The sequence below is a fragment of the Neomonachus schauinslandi genome, chromosome 16 (assembly GCF_002201575.2).
Source record: "Neomonachus schauinslandi chromosome 16, ASM220157v2, whole genome shotgun sequence".
Lineage (NCBI taxonomy): Eukaryota > Metazoa > Chordata > Mammalia > Carnivora > Phocidae > Neomonachus > Neomonachus schauinslandi.
In genome coordinates this window covers 56,107,632-56,126,637 of record NC_058418.1, presented here as the reverse complement: position 1 = coordinate 56,126,637, position 19,006 = coordinate 56,107,632, and the positions used below count along the sequence as shown (strand labels likewise).

Sequence of the window (19,006 nt, the reverse complement as noted above, 5' to 3'; positions counted from 1 at the left end):
GCCAGCCGTCACGTGAGCATGGAAATGGAGAGCAGGCACAGACGGGGCCGCGGGCCTGGGGCTCAGCCACCATCTGGCGGCTCTCCGCCTCAGCTGGTGCAGACCCACGGCCGGGCACCACCGCCAGAGCCTCCGGGATCCAGACCCCAAGCACACGTGCCCCCCCCCCCCTTGCAAACTTACCTGAGGGGGGGGAAGCGCGAGGCCTGCACCACAGAACTGGGGGAGATGCCGAAAGGGTAGGGGGTGCTGAGCAGGTGGGAGGGGATGGCTGGGCCCCCCGCCTTCTCCTGGGGCAGCGGGGGCTCCACGATGAGGCGCTCCCGACCACCGCTGCCGCCCCGAGAGCCAGTGTCCTGCTGGAGGGCAGAGAGCACCGGGTCAGGACCGGGGTGCGGGGCGGGGGCCTCCTCCAGACTCAGAGAGGCTCGCGTCTGGTGTGCTTTCCTTAACAGTTTCTACCCCATCCTGTGGGGCACGCAGGGGGCACACAGGGGGCAGCCCCCCCTCCGGGAGGACACGGCTTCTCACGGCAGGAGGGCTGGACTGAAACCCATCTCATTGCTGGGGCCACAAAACCAAGTGCTCGTGAGAGGACAGGGCACAGAGCAGGGGCCCCCACCTCGCACCAACACCCAAGCCCTCCCAGCGTGCCCTTCGCACAGGGCCCCGCCGGCTCCAAACCAAACTCGGGGGGTTAGATGGTGCTGTTCCAGCACCCGCGGGAAGTGAGCTCCGCTCCACAGCAGGGAAAAACAGAGCCAGCCGGGGCCCCCCGCCTGCGGATCACCAAGCACGCACTGGCAACCCCCAGGGGCTGAAGCATCAGCTGGGCCGACAGCTGCCAGGGCGCATCACAGATCCCTCAGCCCCCTGGTGCCCACAGAGTTGCAGGCGAGAAGCTGGCGCTGCCCCTGGGCAGAAGGCGCCAGGCTAACCCCGCTGCCGACCCCCTGGGGTGCTCCCGGCACCAGCCACAGCAGGCAGCTGGGGTACCCCGACTGGTCGGACCTGTCTGTGGACACCTTTGCACACACTGGTGGTGGGTGGGGGCCCCGCCGACCCTGGGAGACTAGAGAAGAGGCTTGCTCAAGGCAGGGAGGTGGAGGAGGAGCCCCGACTGAGACCGAGGGCAGAGCCCGCCACGGCTGGCCACACGGAGGGCCCGGAGGAGTGTCTGCCCCGGGAACACACACCACCCACAGCCGCGACCCCTCTGGTCATTCACGTGGCTAAAGGGAGCTGAACAGCAAGACCCCGAGCGCGTCAATAGCAGTCGGGGGCTCCTGACGTCTATTCAGAATCTTCTGGATTCTGGAGCAGGCGCCAGCCTGGGGGTGGGGGGGCCCTCCACTATCCTGACAGCCCTTCTCAGCCTAAGCGAGGTCACACCAGCCCAGGCCTGACCTCAGCCACGGGGCTCCTGAGGCATGGCCACGGGCTCCCCCAAGCCCCATGAGCTTCTCGACCAGGCCCTTCCTCCTGTCCTTCACCTGCCTGGACTGCCATGTCCCCCAACCCCGCTCCGGCATCCGGTCTGGCCGCTCCTGATAAGCAGACAGCAAACCAGGGCCGCAAAAAAGCAGGCGGCAGTCATGGGGGGGGTCAAACTCGGCCTGTCCACCCCAAATCCGTGGTGTTTCCACTGTGTCGCAAAACACCAAGCACACCTTGAAAACAAGGGGGGGGACCCACCGGACGTGTGGTGGCTGAGCCCCGTCCCCGGAGAAGATGGCCTGCTCCCTACTCCTCCACCAGGTGTTCCTGGCTCGGCCACGTCCAAGGCTCTCTGGCGCAGGTAGGGGAGGGGAGGAGCAGACGTGCTGCGCCCTCCGACCCCCCCAGCCCCCCAGCACCAGGGCGGGGTGGGCCGTGGGAGCAGCTGAGGAGGGCCCGGCCAGTGCCAGGCCGCCGCTGTGCCCGCCCCGGCCTTCCAGAAGACACATCCGTGATAATTAATTGAAGGAGACAGGCCGCTGGCTGGAATTTTTAATGAGCGGCAACATCTGTTCCCGCCGGCACGCTCGCACGCCCCTCTGCTCACGGCGGGGTCCTCGCGGGTCCCGAACCCTGCTCTGCCCTGCCCTGCAGGGGCGTCCACGTGGCAGTATCGCGGGGACGCGCGCACCAACAGCCTGGGTCAGAGCGAGCCGCCCAGAACTCCCACCTCCCACTGTTCCAGAGACTTCTCTACAGGGGCCCACGCCTGGCCTCAGGTCCCGCAGATGCCTAGTGTGGGCACAGCCCCGGCGCCTAGTGTGACGGGGACAGATGCACGGACATCAAGGGGAAGCAGGGTGGAGGACCAGCACGTGGCCTGCCCGCGCGAACGTCACAGGGGCCGTTTGCAGGTCAGGGCTTGCTGGGTCCTCCCACACGCCTACCACGTGGCACGCGTGCCCCACGCCACCCGGCTGCCGCGCTCCGCTCCTCGTGGGGCCGCCGTGGGATGGAGCCGGCGCCGTGCCTGCGGCCCGGGACGGACTGAACAGGGCACGGCCTCTGCATAGGGAGGCTCCCCAGCTGCCCGAGCGGGACAGCGACGGTAGCCAAGGGGCTGGACGGCAGAACCCTCAGAGGAAGTCCTCGCCCCAAGGACCACATCTGGGGAGAAGCTCCAGGCACTGTGTACGAATCCCACAGCAGAGCCAAGCCTGCCACGCGGGGGGGCCCGAGTGCACCGTCCCCAGAAACCCCTTGTCCCCTCAGCGGGACAAAGCCCAGCTTGAAGGCGGCTGGGCCAGATGGCACCTTCCCGCCGGCAGCGGACAAACAAGGCGCTGGAGAGCCTGGGGGACGGGCGGGCGGGCGGGCGGGCGGGGGGTTCGGCAGGCCGGACCCCGCGCCTTCCGTCTGGCTGGAGCCCCGCCAAGCTGGTGACAGGCACCTGGGAACGAGGTCGGCCCTCCTGGGGCACTGAGAGGCTGCCCGGGTGGGGAGGGGCTGGGGCGGGCCCAGGCAGCAGCCCCCAAGTGGGGCCAGGCCACCCCGGGGGCACCCCAAGAGTGTGCGGGGCTCCCACCGCCGTCCTGGCAGACAGGCGCGTGGCAAGGAGCATCTGGGGGCAGCTTTTATTTCTGAGCGGCGGCTGCAGGCACAGCTGTACCGATGAAGGGAGGACGAGGGGGGGGACGGGAGGGAGGGAAATCCGTCATTCTCTGGTGATCAGAGAGAGGGTTCCAGTCAGGCAGGCAGGACATGCCCTGTTAGCTTGAAAATAAACCATTTTTCATTTCAGCTGTCCTTTGCAGCTCCCACTACCTGGGAAACAGGACCCTGGCGACCCCGGAGACGGACAGGGCCCACAGCCCCGCCCCCACGACACCCCACCTGGCAGGAGGCGCCCCCCCCACCCCCTCCCCGCCTTCACGCCTCTTGCTGGCTCCGCTCCCCAGAAGGATTACATTCTCCACTGAGCCTTTGTGTGGAGCTGATGAGCCATACATCATCTGCTAATCCAGTTCCCATCCCGCCGCCCTCCCTGGTGGTATTAGTGTTTCATTAAGCGCCGCAGTGGTAAACGGCGGGAGCAGATCTATCACGGCCCTTTCTCTGGGGTGACTAAATGTTTCCGAGGCAGGCAGGACCCTCGGAGGAGACCGTTGGAGGAGTCCCATGGCGCAGGCGCTCGTGGAGGGGAATACATGGGAGGCACCCTAGTCTCGGCCAATAAGGGGGGACGGAAGCCCCTCTGGGGCACGGCAAAGGGGACAGGGCAGGCCCTGGTGGGTATCACCAGTCAGGGCTGAGCCAGGGACACGGCAGGCAGGACCCAGGAACACCCCCGCCAGCCCCCGGGGTCCTAAGGTCAAGGCGGATCGCCAGAAGCAGCGAGCCCCCCTGGAGGCAGGAGATCCCGGTGAAGACCCTTCATCATCCCTTAAACCAGGGCTAGCTCAGGTGTCTCCAAACCCCTCTGGCTGGAATCTGCCCACCAGGCCCTACCCGGGCTCTCCCACCCCTAAACCACACACGGGGCAGAGCCAAGGGCCGAGACGGCAGCTTCGAGATGCACGCAGGGCCACATCCAGGAGGGTCCCAGCCTACAGGTGTTGCTAGGAATTCAGGGATCCCAGCTGGGGTCCTTGTGGATGCTCACCCTGGGTCAGGGCCTGCCCGATGGCTACCCCCTCTGTGGACAGAGACATAGGCTGTCTACCCCCATCCCCCAGGGCAAAGACAGATCCTCCAAGATGATGGGGGTGAGTGTGTGGTGGGTGGGTGTGTGTGTGGTGGGGGTGTGTGTGGTGGGGGTGTGTGTGGCCCTGGTGCCCACCTGCCTCTCCACTTCCACTTTTCTTGTGGTCTAATAATTAGTATTTCCGAATACTGCCACCCCCCTGGGAACTAGGCAGAAAAACCCAGGAGAGAAACCCGGCCAGTGTTCATCCCCCTGCTGGGTACCCACAGTGGTTCCCCACCTGCCCACCCCCACACCGGGAGTCCCGGGTGTGCTGGGGAGGGGGGTCAGCCGGGGCGGGGATGAGGAAAGGCTCCTAGGGCCTTCCGCAGGGCAGCAGCCACACCAGGGAGCCCCCAAGTACGGGGCAGGGCGGCCCTGGAAGTTAAGACGGAAACAGGAAACACTGGTCTCTTCCCTACTTGGATCCTCATTGGAGCGATAATCCCAACAGCTACCGTTTACCGAGTGCCAGGACATGCAAACACCATTCTAAGTGCTTCACACAGGGCTATGGATGAAACAGTGTCATCCCCCCCAATTTCTCATGTCGGGGCACTGACCCCCAGGTCCTCAAAATGGGAGCACGCTGGGAGGGCCTGTGAAGAGGTCATTCAGGTCGGCCGTGATCCAACATGACCAGTGTCATCAAGAAAGGAGATCAGGAGGCAGACGCGCACAGAGGGAGGGCCGGGTGAGGATCCGGGGAGAAGGCGGCCGTCTACACACCCAGGAGAGGGGCCTCAGGGGACAGCCGCCCTGCCCACGGCGGGGGCCAGACACACAAAGGATACATCTGTCGTGAGCCCCTGGTCTGGTGCTTGGTTGTGGCCGCATGACCGGCACCCTCGGATCTTCTTCCAACACACAGATCCTCCAGGCAAGCGTGCCGTGGGGTCTCGGGCCCCAAGCGCCGCCCTCCCGTGCCCACGGCCGCACCCACCTCCGCCCCCGTGCCCTGGCGCTCACCTGCCGGCTCTCGCTCCTCCAGACGCCATTGACGGTCTTGGTTGGGGCGATCGTCACCACGGGGGGCGTGCTGGGCACACTGTGGCCCCCAGGGGGGACGATGATGGGGCCCATGGGCACGCGCTTGGGCGTGCTGGCCGGGGAGCTGTGGTTGGTGGCAGGCGAGGACACGGGGGACGACTCGCTGCTCAGTGAAGACCCTGCGGGAGAAGGAAGATACAGCAGCGTGACCGGGGGTCACACCCACCAAGGGCTCTGGCTGTCCCCAGCCGCACCCCAGCTCACCTGAGCCCCGAGCCCCAACCCAAGGGGGAAAGGAGCCGGGAGCGCACGCAGGCCGGGCAGGAAGGGCGACCCCTCCACGCACCGATGGAGCCCGGAGCCCTGGCGGAGCGGACGTGCTCCCAGCGCGGGTGGGGCAAGACCCCCAGGCTCAGAACGGGGTGTGTGCTTGTAGACGGAGGGGTTACAGGAGGCCCCGGCGGCCGGCGTGCTGGACGGGCCTGGCAGGGCGGGGACATGGGGAAGCGGCCACGGGAGGCTCATCTTTTTTTTAGATATCGACTGCAATCTATTCCTAAGTTTTTAAAATTGAGATGTAGTTCACCATTTACAGCACAAAGGTCCCTGGTTTCTAGCACATCGAGTCGTGCAACCAAGACCGCAAGACCGCTACCCGGCTCCAGATCACTTCAGTCTCCCCGTCCCAAGAACCTCGGCGCCCAGAGTCACTCCTCCCCGCTGTGCCCCTGGAGGCGGGCTGGAGGCGGCAGAGCCGGTGGGGGTGGGGGACCCGGGGCTTCGGGCGGGCTGGCAGGAAAGCGCTCCAGGGTCCCCCGCAGAAGGCCCTCGTCGGCTGCTCAGGTCGATGGCTGCTCCCCCCGCAACAGGCAGCAATGAGGTCATCACGCTCCCCAGGTCCCGGCCCCCAGCAGGCACCCGCCTGGTCTCCAGTGGCCCCACACCCTCCCCAGGCACGTCCTGGCTGCAGTGCAGGCCGGGCCTGGCCCGGGCTAGTCCAGCACTCTCTGGGGGTCCTCGAGAGCCCAGCCCGGGCCCGGCGAAACCCACAGCGCGCACACATCCACCCGCACTCGGGGAAGGAGACCCCCGCATGTGCCCACACCGTGGTGGGGCCACATACTGGCTCACGCCGCCCAAGCCCCCGTCCCAGACCACCGACCCCAGACGGACCCCCCGTCACCTGAAAGCACAAGAGCAGCTGGGGCCACGCGTGAGGCAGGGCACACGGTCAGCTATGGTGACGGGCGGGGGGCGGGGGCAGGGTGCAGGGGCTCTGGCCGAGCTGCACGAGGAGACCACCGCTGACAATCGCAAGCAGCGGCCTGGAGACGCCCCGTATTGCTCTTGGACTCAAAGGGAAAACACTGACCCTTCTGAAGGGTCCCCACGGGCACCTTCTGTTGGCAAGAGCCCCACATGGGTGGGGGGAAAAGGAAGCAGGGTCAGCAGAGACAGCCCCTCGTGGAAGGAGAATCCCATCGGTGTGCAGGCATCCTCCCAGATTTCACTCCAAACCTGCCTCGTTCCCAGGGGCCAAGGGACCCTCACCCTGTCTCCACACCAGCTCCAGTGGCCACACTCACATTACCAGGTGGAACCTCCCAGCTGCCAAGGGGTCACTGCGGTGCCATCTATCCTTCCTGCCCCAGGGAGCCCTGACCAGCCAAGCGTGGTCTCAGCAGCATCACCAGAAGTAGAGTGGCTGGACGTGGAGGCCCCGGCAACGTCAGGACAGACCCTTGACCTGAGCAGCAGAGCTCCCTAGGCTGGTACACGCGTGTGCAACTGTGCAAGGCAGCCCCATGGAGACGCCCAGGCCCGACCCCACAGGCCAAGCCCCAGAGCAGCCCAACAGCACGTTCTGCTCAGCGATATCAAGACCACCACGGAGGCCGGGTGTCCCTCACGGAGCTGCCCGAGGGCTGCTGGCCCTGAACTGTGACCCCCGATTCCCTAGCTGAAGCAGCAACCACAGCCCCCACCCCAAGAATTGTGCCACCCCACGCTGGCCGGACCAAGCCCAGCTCTGCTCCCCACTACCCTGGGTGAGGCCTGAACCTCCCGGGCAGAGGTCATTACCACCGGGGGAGGGTCAGTACTGCACAACGGGGCCACCTTCCCATCCCAGTGGGGACAGCCTGAGGCTTCGAAACAAGCTATGTCTGGCCAAGTCGGTGACCAGCCGGTCCTGCACCTGAAGCTGGTTTCATGACCGCCGCGGCTTTTGGGGGGGGGCTGTCACAGGCGGATCCAGCCAGTCCTGCGAGCAGAGCCGCCCTCGGGGCTGGTGGACTGCGGCCCGTGCTGACCGGCTGACCGAGAGGCAGCTCGGTGCTTAGTCCTGCACCGTCACCCAGGTCTGTGCAACTTTGCAAGACCAGCAGCATCTTCAAGGCCGCAGCCCCATTCCGGGGAAGGCACCCAGCGACGCGGGGCTGACGCCCACCAGAGACACGGCAAGCGGCCTGCGGGCAGCCGAGACCACACGGGGCCCATCCTCAGGCTGGAGCGCCCCCCCCTGCGGGGGTGGCAGGCAGCGCATCCACCGGAGCGCAGACAGCCCGCTAAGGCCCGGTGCGGCCGCCGGGGCGGGGGTGATAGCAGGCGGCTGGCCCCTGACGCGCGGGGTCACTCCGAGACCCTGCCCCTGGACGCTGGCCATCCGTTGCACTTTTCTCTGGCTTATCTAGATTGTGATAAAAAGTTCCACTTTGCGTTTTTGAGAAAAAAACCAAAAAACCAAAAAAACAGAACAACACACTAGATAAGGGATCTTTTCCTTAAAACAGAATTTCCACGGAACCTCTGCGGCCCCGCACCACACAACGCCCACCTCCAGCGTGCAACTCAACGGTCCCGGCACCTTCACAGAGGGGCCGCCACCACCCCAGAAAGGAAGGCCGAGCCCCCAGCCCCCAATCCCTGTGGTCTCCAAGGATGTGCCCACTCTGGCCGGTTCCTATAAACGACCCCGCGGTATGTGACCTTCCCCCCCTGCTGCTGCTCACTCAGCGTGGCTTTTACGGTGCGTGCGTGCGGCCGTGGGCGTCAGGACCCCCTTTCTACGGCCGGCTACCCTCCCTCGTACGCGGAGACCCATTTCATTTGGCGTGCCCAGCCCCTTGGCTCTGTGAGGGCTGCTGTGTCTCTGGCGCTCACGGCTCGTCTCCCGCTCAGTCCCGTGCTCGGCCGCCAGGCCCACAACCTGGGCAGCCCTGTCCACCCTCTGCCCGGGGATGGGGTGGGGGAGAGACAGGTACACTCTGGAGCCGAAAGAGGAGGCAAGGAAAACGCACACAGGTCAAGAGCACTAGTGGTCAAGGCAGAGGCCGGCAAGAGCCTGGAGGAAAAGCCGGGGTCAAAGGCCAAGTGGGCTCTGGGCCTCCAGGCGCTGGGCAGATGGGCCAGGGGCCCACAAGGCTCGCGCCCCGCGGTGCGGCAGCCCTGGGGGGCCTCGCAGGCAGGAGCACCTGCCAGCACCAGGCGCCCCAGGCCGCTCTCCTCCCCTTGAAAAGGCTCCGCCTCATGCCATTAGCTGCCTCTCTGGATTAACCTCATTTCTAATCACCAGGGGGTGAGGGGCGGGGCGGGGGGAGCTGGGGGGCCCAGGTGCACTTGGACCAGGAGGCCATCGACAATTAGCAGTCTCATCCCCCGGGAGGTGGGCGACAATGGCCGGCCAGAGCAGGCGATCGATCCCTGGCCACGCACCCACAATGAGCGAGCAGCCACCCCGACCCCGCTCCCGGGCGGCGGCACCAACCTATGCCCGCCCTCATTAACTGGAGGCACGCGGCGTCCCCTCTGCTGTCTGACTCGGAGGATTGGCCCCGGGGCCCCCGGGCACATGTAATTAACAGCTGAGACCCCAGTCCCGGCGGGGGGTGGGTAGCCTGGAAACAAAACCGCAAGCTCTCGACGGCCGTCCGCTCTCCCAGACACACAAGCAACAACCACGATGACGTACCCCCCGCTGGACTCCGGAGTGAGGACCCCCGCACCCGGCTGCAGGACCCCCACCCACCCCAGCACCGTAGTGCGTGCAGGGCGAGGCCAGCTCTCAGGCACACTGCGCCAGCCTAGTCCCCCTGGGGCCTCACCCCTGACGACAGGGAGGAGACAAGAGAACAGTCTCCCTAAAAAGGGACCCTCGGGATGTCTTCCTGGGATGTCCACTCCGGGGGCTGGGCCACCCGAGCTTGGGGGGCCTGGAAGGGGCAGCACCGCAGGGACAGACTTGTGTGTGGGAGGGGCCAAGCGCAGGACCCCTGTCCCAGCGAGGGTTTGCCAGGCTTCATCCAGGGCAGGCAGCAACCTGGAACCCATGGCCACAACCAGGGTGGGGCGGGGTCCCCTGAGGACCCTGCGTGCACCTGCTCGCCAGGGCCCTCTGCTCACTCCTGCAGTCTGTTCTGTCCCAGGTCCACCTCGGAGGGTCCCTGAGCAGACTGCTGTATTCCAGAGGACGGACAGCCTCCACTGCCTCACAGTTACGGGGTGCCCTGCCCTCGCCATCCTCCCCCGACCTCTCCAGGCCTGGTGGGCGAACGCCATTTGGACCCAGAAAGCAGACTGGCCATCAGCGCGGCCCCCTCTGCTTGCAAGGCTGAGGGGCCGTGGGGCCCGCAGGAAGCCTCCCAGAAGGCTGGCAGTCGGCTGGACACAACTCCCCGGACAGTCCCAGGGTCGGCCTCCCCGGAACGTGCCTTCTGGCGTAGAGCAGTGGGGAGCCCTGTCCCACCTCACGGCCACTGGCGCGGTCCTGTGCCCGATTTGCCACCATGTGACCACCCGTAAACCCAAATCGGCAAAGACAAGGTGTGGGTCTGTCTTATGAACCGCGTTCCAGGGGCCCATTACTGGCCTATGAGAGGGACTGGGGCTGGGGAGGAGCGTGGAGGCAGAGGGAGCTTTGGGGAGGGGACAGGGCCAAGTCGGTGGCGTGTCTCCACAGCCAGGGGAGGCCTGCCGCGCCGAGCATCGCCCCCTGGTCCATTGTTCTGGTCATACCCTTCCTGCCCAGCCAGCCGTCCCCCTGCCACCTCCCTGTGTCCGGGGCACATGCAGCTCCCAGGCCTCGCTCTCCTCCAGCTCTGGCCTCCCCTGCCCTCCGGCCCTTGCCTCCAGAGTCCCCAGGGCCCAGTGGACAGAGAAGGTCCCCCACCCCCACCACGAGCTCACACCTGTGCTCGGAGACGGATGGGGCCGCAGGTACCCACGGGGAAATGCCAGCGCACGGTGGACACACGCATGCGGGGAGCGTGCCAGGCAGGATCTTTCCTTCCTGGGTTTGGCTGTTTTCTCTGAAAGAGGCAGATTTCAGGAGGCAGCAGGGAAGACCCAGCCTGCTCCATCAGGCCAGCTGCGTGACGCCAACACTGGTAGGCAGAGTCCCACCTGCACCCTCCAGCGAGGGAGGGACGCGTCCCCGCCTCCCTCCCTGGGGCTCAGGCACAGGACCTCTGCTCCAGCAGCTCCCGTGGCCCGGCCGTAACCAGACCCGCCTGCAGAGCCAGGGACAAGATGAGTCAGGCAGCCAAGACGCCGCGGAAGGAAACCAGGCAGGGGCACCCGGGTTCGGGGCTCTGGACCTGCAGAGTTAGAAATTCAAGTCCAGCTGCCCCCGCCCCCGGGGCCGGTGCTCTTGGAAGACGCCCCCTCGGGGGAGGCTGTTGGCCACCCCACGGGGCCCAGGGTGGCAACACCATGCGCCTGACACACTTTGCTGGGATTGAACAGGCCCCAGAGGCTTCGGGGCCCACCCCGCTCCCTCTGCCCAGCCAGGGCCCCCAGGCCCCAGCAGGGACTGCCCAGAGACACCTGCCCTCCGAGGAGGCGAGTGGTGTGCAAGCCGGAAAAGGGGGGCCAGGCACGCAGGGACGACGCATCAGAGTTAGGACCCTCCCGGCAGGTTCTAGGGGTGGGGTCCGCACCGTGGCCCCCGCCCGGCCCTCAGCACTAGGGCGCTGCAGCCCCACGGGAGGTGCCTGCTGCAGGGTGGAGGCCAGGCGAGCAGACTGCCCCACAGCCTGTGAGAGCCAGCGCCTGGCAGCGGCCTCTGCAGCGTCATGCTCCGGCCGGCAGGGATGTGGGCGCCCAGGCTCGCCCTCTGCAGGGAGCTCAGGGGAAGGGTCAGGGCCGCTGGGGAGGGGGTGCCCGCCCACCTAGGGCAGCTCCTAGGGCAGATGGAGGGGCTGTCAGACTCCAGGCGTGGCATTTCCTGGCTCACCCCCTCACTCGGTCATTCAACAAGCACCTCTGAGCTCACAGGGTAGCTGGAGGCCCCGACAAGCCCTGCGAGGCAGGCCTTGGAGGAGGTTGGGACGCTCTGAGGGTCCGCGGGGTCTTGGGGTCCCTAGGCTGGGGCTCGTTCCAAGGCTAAAATTGGGTTTCAAATGCCAATGTAGGGGTGGGGGGGGCGTACAGTCTCTGTCCAGAAGAGGCTCTGGTGGGCGGACGGGCAGGGACGAGGCTGCCAGGTCAGTGCTGGAGCTGGATGAGCAGCTTCAGGAGGGGACAGAGGGCCGAGTGGCCCAGGAGGACATCCTTTTTGTGGCCAGAGAAACCGGGGGGGGTCGCCCAGCAGCCACGGCAGCAAGGGGCTCCACGCGAGCTGCCACAGCTCAGGTGCGCACGCCCTGGCCTGTCATGGAGAGACGGTCTCACGGGTACAGCTGGGACCAACCAGGGGTCAGACCCCAAGCCTCTTCCAGAAGAATGTGCCGCGTGCGCGCGATCACTCCCTGCGAGGGGTAAAGAGGAGGGACCCGGAGACAGAGCGCAGCCACGGAGCCAGCAGCTGACCCCCAGCACGGGGGTGATCGCAAGTCCACGAGTCCCAGTCCACCCCCTTCCCACGGAGACCCTCTCCTTTCTAGGATCCTCCCAGGGAGACCCCTCCAGCCCTCGCGGCGCAGTGGTCAGGGGCGGGGGAGGGGGGCACGGCGGCCCCCATTTGGTGCACGCAGCTGCCGTGCCGGGCCCTAGTGTGTTCTCTCTGAATCCAAATCTATGAGGATGAGCTAAGAAAGCAGCCCAGAGAGGTAAAGCGACGTGCCCAGGTCACACAGCAAGGATGTGAGCCAGGGGATGAGGCGGGTCCAGGCCTCGTGGCGCCCACAGCCACTCCACACGGCCCCCCGGGGGGGGTCTGGCTGCCAAAAAGGCACCTCAGAGCCCCAGGACACAGAAAATCCCCTACCGAACGGCTGACTTTGCGGTTCTCATCCTTTCTCGAGAGGTAGAGCAAACCCTCCAGCACGGAGGTGACGTCCTCTGTGAACTGAACGTTTCAACTGTACCCTCGGGACACGACGACGTGAGGGAAGACATTAACCCGAGAAGTGGAGGGGACAGCTTGGGCCACTGCTCAGAACAAGGGGGCGCATCACAGCAAGGGAGGGGGGCGGGGGTCAGAGGTAAGCCCGAGACGCCCCAGGCTGCATGTGGCCGCCAGGACGAGCCCTGCCTCCCCCACCACCCCCGTGGAGGTCTGGCTCCACCCAGGACCTCTCTGTCCAGAGGGACAAGGCTGTGGGCAGTCGGCCAAGGGGCGCCCACAGAGACAGGGGCCCCGGGGAGGGGGGAGAAGGTCAGCAACAGGCCAGGGAGGGGCCGGAGGCTGTGGGGTCTTGGGACTCGAGTCCACGGCTTCCAAATTCCCCTCCGCTGCCTAGGACGAGGGATGGCGGCCAGCCCGCGGCTCAGTGGTGTCCCCCAGCCCCGCGGACAGAGAGCGCAGCCGGAGACAGCCAGTGACCGGTGCGGGGTGCCAGCCAGACACAAGGTCATTCGGCCGTGAGAAGGAACGAAGCCCTAGCGTGCCGCGCGGGGACGGCCCCGGAACACCAGTCACACGCGCTTAGTGCCCCCCCCAAACCCCCAGCCGACCGTGGTCTGGGAGTTAGGGGTCACGCCCGCACGACTCTGAAGACCCAAAAGACCACGGCACCCTACTGCTTTACAAGAGAGCTCTCACGGCACTGACTCAATCTTCGTAATTTAACCACTAGCCGGCTCCTTCCCCGACCACCAAGCCCAGCAAAGCACCCCCCGCCCCCCGCGGATCCAGGGGGAAAGGCAGGGCAGAAGCACTGGGGCCTGCTGGCTCTCCCCTCGTGCCCCCGCTGCACCCAGGCTTCCGGAAGCCGACACCCCCATCACCCGCGGCCCCCCGCACCGCTGAGGTGGGTCCAGGGGCGAGGGGGCTTCCACCCAGGGCTGCCGTCCTAATGAGCTGTGTGCCTCGGGCTCATGACTTGACCTCTCTGAGCCTCAGACTCACCATCTGTACACTGAGCAACTCCGGGCTGTGAGCCCCTTCTGCTGATGGGGGAGACAGCAAGGTCACAGTTGGGACGACTGAGTGAGAAAAAGGGGACCAGGCACGGGGTGCGGCCCAGGGATGCTCCCGAGAGGGACAGCACCTCCTCGTTTCCTCAAACTGAGGCCTGACGGGGGGTGGAGCCGATCAAGAATGGAACACGGAGCTCACGGCCTCGGCTTCAAGGCTTCAAACTCTCAGAACCTGGCTTGGGGCCGCCGGAAAGCCTACCGTTCTCAAGACACAGGGTGTCGAGAGCCGAGGTGCACACACAGCGGAACCTGAGTGGGGGGCATCCCGGGTTCAAACGCTGCTCCCAAACCTCGGCCCTCCCATCTGAAGGACGGGGTGACCGGTCAGCCAGCTGCAGATGCCATGCTCCCACGACAGTGAGGGCGCCGGGCAGCGTGGCTGGGGCTGGTCTTCCCTCTCCCGGCCCCCCACCGAGGAGGCACTCCTCCCAGGACGGCGAGCACACAGAACAGCCGGGCCAGAGCCACGAGGAACAGGGCCCTACGGCCACCGGGCCCGGCCTCTGCCAGCAACACACTCTGTTCCCGGCCACTGAGGCCCGGAAGCCTCTGGCATGTGGGCTGCCTGCTGGCCCGTCCTTCAGCCGGACGCCAAGACCAGCCGGCGGCAGCGGAGAACAGACACCACCATCGAGACAGGCTCGTGCCCTGGGCCCACGGCCCTGGCGTGAGCCCCCGTCTGCAGACCTCCCCTGCCTGCCTCTGCAAGGAGAAGGGCCCTTGCACGGTCACGTGCTCTGCAGCGGTGAGCTGTCACCCCAGGACGTGCCCCCTGAGGTGGAGGGACAGTTGGCGGCGACTTTTCCCACGTGCCGACACTGCCTCCCGAAGGTTGAGAAAGGACACAGCCAGAACAAGGAGCTGGCGGGCAAATTCTGCCACGGGGGCGTCCCGTCACCTGAGGGGGCCGCCGAGTCTCAGCCACCCCGTCCCCGCTGTGTGCGCACCCCCACGACAGCTGGTGTGCGGGCCCCCTTGGGCCCGGGTGGGGAGCTCGCTGCCTTCTGTGGGGCCACCTGCTCCCCAGCTGCGTGGCACGCCGTGGCCCGGGACAGCAGGGCCTCCCGATACTGGCCGGGCGCGCTCGGACGTGGCCAGGCAGTGCGCCCTGGTGGGCGTGGAGGGTGAGGAGTGTGCGGGTCTGCCAGCAATCATGCTCTGCCCAGGCGGACACAAAACCAGGCCCCAGCGGTCTGCCCTCCCAGGCCGCGGCCCACCCAGTCAATCCCGAGCTCACTGCCCAACAACCGGGAAGAGGGGAGATGCAGAACTCCAAAGACCCCCAGCCACCCCAGGTCAGGGCAAATGTCCCTCCTGCCGAGCTGCGGAGCTTCTGTACACAGACACACATGTCCTCCCCGCACAGGGCCCTGGGACGCAAGCCCTAGACCTCTGGGGCAAGACAGATGGCGGGCAGAGGCACCCAGGTCCCTGCTTCCTCTGCCTAGAGGGCAGCCCCACATCCGACCAGCAAGTCCAGAGACCGGCCCAGGACTCCCGGTGGCCCCAGCCACAAACTGCCTCCTACCCTCTTGTCCAACCAGCAGCCCATGACCCAGACTAACATGGGCAACTGGATGGTGGTCCCCAGAAGGGCCTGAAGCCGGAGGCCCAGGGAGCCTCCGAAGAAAGATCAAAGCTCAGAGAGGGTCAGCGTTTGCCCAGAGCCACACAGCACGTCACTGCCCAAGTGACCCCAGAAGCCAGGGCTCCGATCTGGGGGACACCCATCCACGCCGGCACGCAACCCTTGCCTCAGGGAGTTAGGCAGTCATGGGGGGAGCGGTCCCAGAGACCCCCACTCTGAGCCCAAGCGGGTTTCTAGAGACTGTAGCCACCCCCGCGGTGGCCCCTGGAGACAAGGCCGGACAGAGGCGGCAGAGAGGCAGAAGCAAAAAGCAGAGGTGCCAGGGCGGGGTGGGCTCGCCGGCCGGCCGGGGGGCCGGGAGGGCCTGCAGTCGGGACGGCGCCGCCCACCCCCCAGAACGAGGCAGCGCGAGGGACAGCGGAGTGGCCGGGAGCCCACCCCGGGGCGGCTCCAGCTCCTGCTCGGGAGGAGGGGGCTGCGCTCCCCCCGCGGGCTGCAGCCTGGCGGGCGCGCCTCTTACCTCTGGGCTCCTCCGCCTGTTTGGCGAGCTTGCGCAGCGCGGCGGCAAAGCTGGAGGACGGCGCGGCCTGGGCCGACAGCGCATTGCTGGTGGCAGGGCTGCCGCTGGGCACCAGGGCGCCATTGAGCGGCGAGGGGGTGAGGGGGTTGACGGTGGCGGTGGTCCTGGTCGCGGTGGAAAGCATCCCTAGTGAAGGGGACTTGGGCTCATGGCTCATGCCTGAAACAGGAAAAGAAGAACCAGAGGTCACCCAGAGAGCAGGAGGGCCCAGCACCAGAGCGGGGGTCCGCGGGGCGCGGGGTCCCGGCGCCAGCGAGCAGCATGCAGGGACAGGGAGCGGGAGCAGATGAGGGCGGCTCGCAGGACAGGCAAGGCGGAAGAGGGCCAGCGCCAGAGAGAGCGGGGCCGCGGCGCCCCCACCCCCATGGACCCACAGTCACAGCCTCAGGTGCACCCAGCACCCCGTGACTGCAGACGCCAGACGGCTCACCCCAGCAGGATCCCAGAGCACCTGCTCCCGCGTGCGGGAGGGACAGGGAGGCGCTGCACCTGCCCCCGTTCTAGAGAAAACACAGACTCGGGGTCTGACCCCAGGCAGGCCACCCGGGATGCTGGCAGGTCCCCAGCGATGCAGGTGCCTCGGAGAACAGCCCCGTCGGCCGTTGCGTGCGCCGTGGGGGAGAGAACGCGGCCGCCCCGCACGCCCTGCCTGCAGACCAAAGACACACAACTGTAGTCTGACCCACCGTCAGTGGGCAAACAGTCACCTTCCCACAGGCCCCCGGCCTCTCACGTCCCGTCCAAGTGTCAACGAGGAGGCTGAACCTGCCTCCCGATTGCCCAATCAATAAAGGCCCAGCTCCATCTCAGGCGGCCAAGGAAGCGGTGCCATAAATAAGTTTTCCATGACCATTCCCTGCCCTCTCGGGGCCACCTGCCTGGCCTGGGCCCCGCTCCCCGCCCCCTCACCGTGGGCGCGTTCCAGGGGTGTAAATCAAGCCCGATGGCCTTGTGGCTGGCAGGGGCCACAGGTCGTGTGCAGGGAGAAGCGAATTGACTTCCAAACCCCCAGACGGACACCTGGGAGGGGCAGGCATCCAGCGAAGGGTCCTTGGGAGTCGCAAGTGGAGGAACACAATCCTAGAACGCTCAAGAACACAACAGTGCGAGAAACATGCGCTTCTTACAGGGTGGTGGCAAGGGACCCCCCCCAGGCTGCGGTCCACACCCCAAGAGGCTCTTCGTGGCCTCCAGAGCCCACCTCACCTCCACCGGGTTCTGACTGAGTCTAAAGGAGTCTACCTGGAACCTGCTTCCGTGTCCAACCCTGTGGGCCAGCAGGCTGGAAGGCGGCCAGGTGAGAAGAGGGGGATCCCCACAGGGGGGTGAGGCAGGGGTAGGTGCCCACCTGCTGCCCCCAGAACTAGCTGGGAGAGGCAGCGGGCCCGGACACACGTCCTAAAGCCCGAGTCCAAGAGCGCCAGGTGGGGCAGGAAGAGCTATCCTTGGGGGCTCAGGCTGGCGCATCCAAGACAATATTGAGGGCTTGTGTGTGGGAACAAAGGACCCCCACAAGGGCTCCGGTGCCCACAGCCAGCCTGCCGGCCTCCCAGCTGCGGGGCAGCGTCAACCCCCGGCTGACCCGCACGTCCTCCTCTTCCTGGAATAGCGGGGGTGGGGGGGTGAATCCCAGTAGAGAAACCCAAGAATCCAGCGGGGTGTGAGGGTTCCTTCCCCAGAAGCCTGATTGCCAAAAAACACAGGTCTCAGGCCCGGGTCATTCTTGGCCAACTCAGCACCCAGCTGGCTCCTGGAGGACCACTGAGGACGATGGATGTTACGCTCTGGGAGTGTGGCCCCAGGCTACCACCAGCACCTTTTCCTCCTCCAGTGGACAGCGTGGACAGAGGGGGCAGGAGGCCAAGGTCATGGAGTGAGGAAGTCGGGGCCCGAAGGTCAAGCTTAGCATTCACTTGGCTGCCAGGTACCTGGGGAATGAATCCCGTTCTGGAGCCTCAAAGCTGTATGACCTCAGGCAAGTCCCTTTGCCTCTCTGGGCCTGTCTCCTCGTCTGTAAAATGCAATAAGGACAAAGTCTACCTTGTAGGTTCATCTAGACAGACTTCAAGGAACTAACAAGAGGGACTTTAGAGCGTGCCCAGTGCACACCAGGGGCCATTTATTAAACAGTCCACCAGCCTATGGAGGGGCAGAAACACAGGTCCGGATGAGCAAGGGGCCCGGCCGTGGCCTCACAGGTCAGCCTCCGCAAACCAGGACACACGCTTCCAGAATTGTGCTGCCTGCCCCACCTGGGGGACCAGGTGATGTGGCGTCAGAAGCCCACGTGCTGTTTAGGGTGCCCCCCACGGTCCCCTCCCCAGGCCGGGGACTGCACAGCCCGGCGTGCACGCCGCGGGCAGAGCACAGTTCCGCGTGCCTGAGCGGGCGGCGGCTGAGGACGGGTCACACGTGGGAGCTGATGGCTGTTCTGGAAGGAGAGACAGCACTTAGAGATGCTACACGGTAAAATGGAGGCCTTGTGGGGATAAGGCCCCCGCTGGTCCTGGCCAAACACTCAGGGGAAGGTGTGGCTACGCAGAGCTGCTGGGAGACAAGGTGTGTGAGGAGGGACCCTGGGCTCTCTCCCGCAGGGGACATCAGTTAGGCATGGCTGGGTCACCTCCCAAGATGCCCCCAGACGGGCGTAGGAGAGGCCAGCAGCTGTTCACAGTCCTGTTTGTACGGATGGCGCAAGGCCACAGTCAGGCAGCACGCCCAGGACTCGAACCCTGTCTCCCGGCCCCACACGGCCTCCCTGCACACCTTACACCACCTGCCCGCTCCAAGGCCTCAACGGGACGCTCGACCAGAAGGGATAAACATGCACGCGCACACGGCTAAAACACGTGTCGCCCAAGTGTCTGAAAAAGACATCCACAAAGTCTTTGTTGCTCATCCCTTCAAGGGGTGGAGACTAATTCTCTTGCCGGACTCACTTCTGACCAACAGAGTATGGTGGAAGTGGTGGCGTGTGACTTCCAAGAAGAGACCATCGTGGCCGCTCTCCTGCGTCACTTGAGTGGAGCGTGCTCAGGCTGCCCGCAGTGTCCCAAGTTTCCTGCCGCCTCCTGACAAAAGCCGCGTTCCTCCGCCCCCGCCCTGATGGGCCTTCGGATGAGACCACAGCCCCGGCTGCCAGCTGAATCACAGCCTTCTTGGAGCCTCTGAGCCGCCCCGCATCCCTGAATGTTAAGTCTGGGAGAGTTCGTTACGCAGCTTAGGATAACCGACACAATACCACCACGCGTTCTACTGACCAAGACTGCCGTCTCGAGCTCTCTCCCCATCTCTCTTCCTTCTTGGAGCC

At 65.9% G+C, this 19,006-nt stretch overlaps 1 protein-coding gene across 1 annotated transcript in view; it reads right to left on the bottom strand.

Moving 5' to 3' along the window:
• The window catches only part of GSE1 (Gse1 coiled-coil protein), a 52,141-nt gene that overhangs the window by 19,983 nt on the left and 13,152 nt on the right, over positions 1-19,006 (bottom strand). Inside the window, exons 2-4 of the mRNA XM_044911424.1 lie at positions 15,637-15,855; positions 5,150-5,349; positions 183-356 (exon numbers count right to left, since the gene is read on the bottom strand). Coding sequence (XP_044767359.1) covers positions 183-356; positions 5,150-5,349; positions 15,637-15,855 — 593 coding nt within the window. The remainder of the gene's footprint in view (positions 1-182; positions 357-5,149; positions 5,350-15,636; positions 15,856-19,006) is intronic.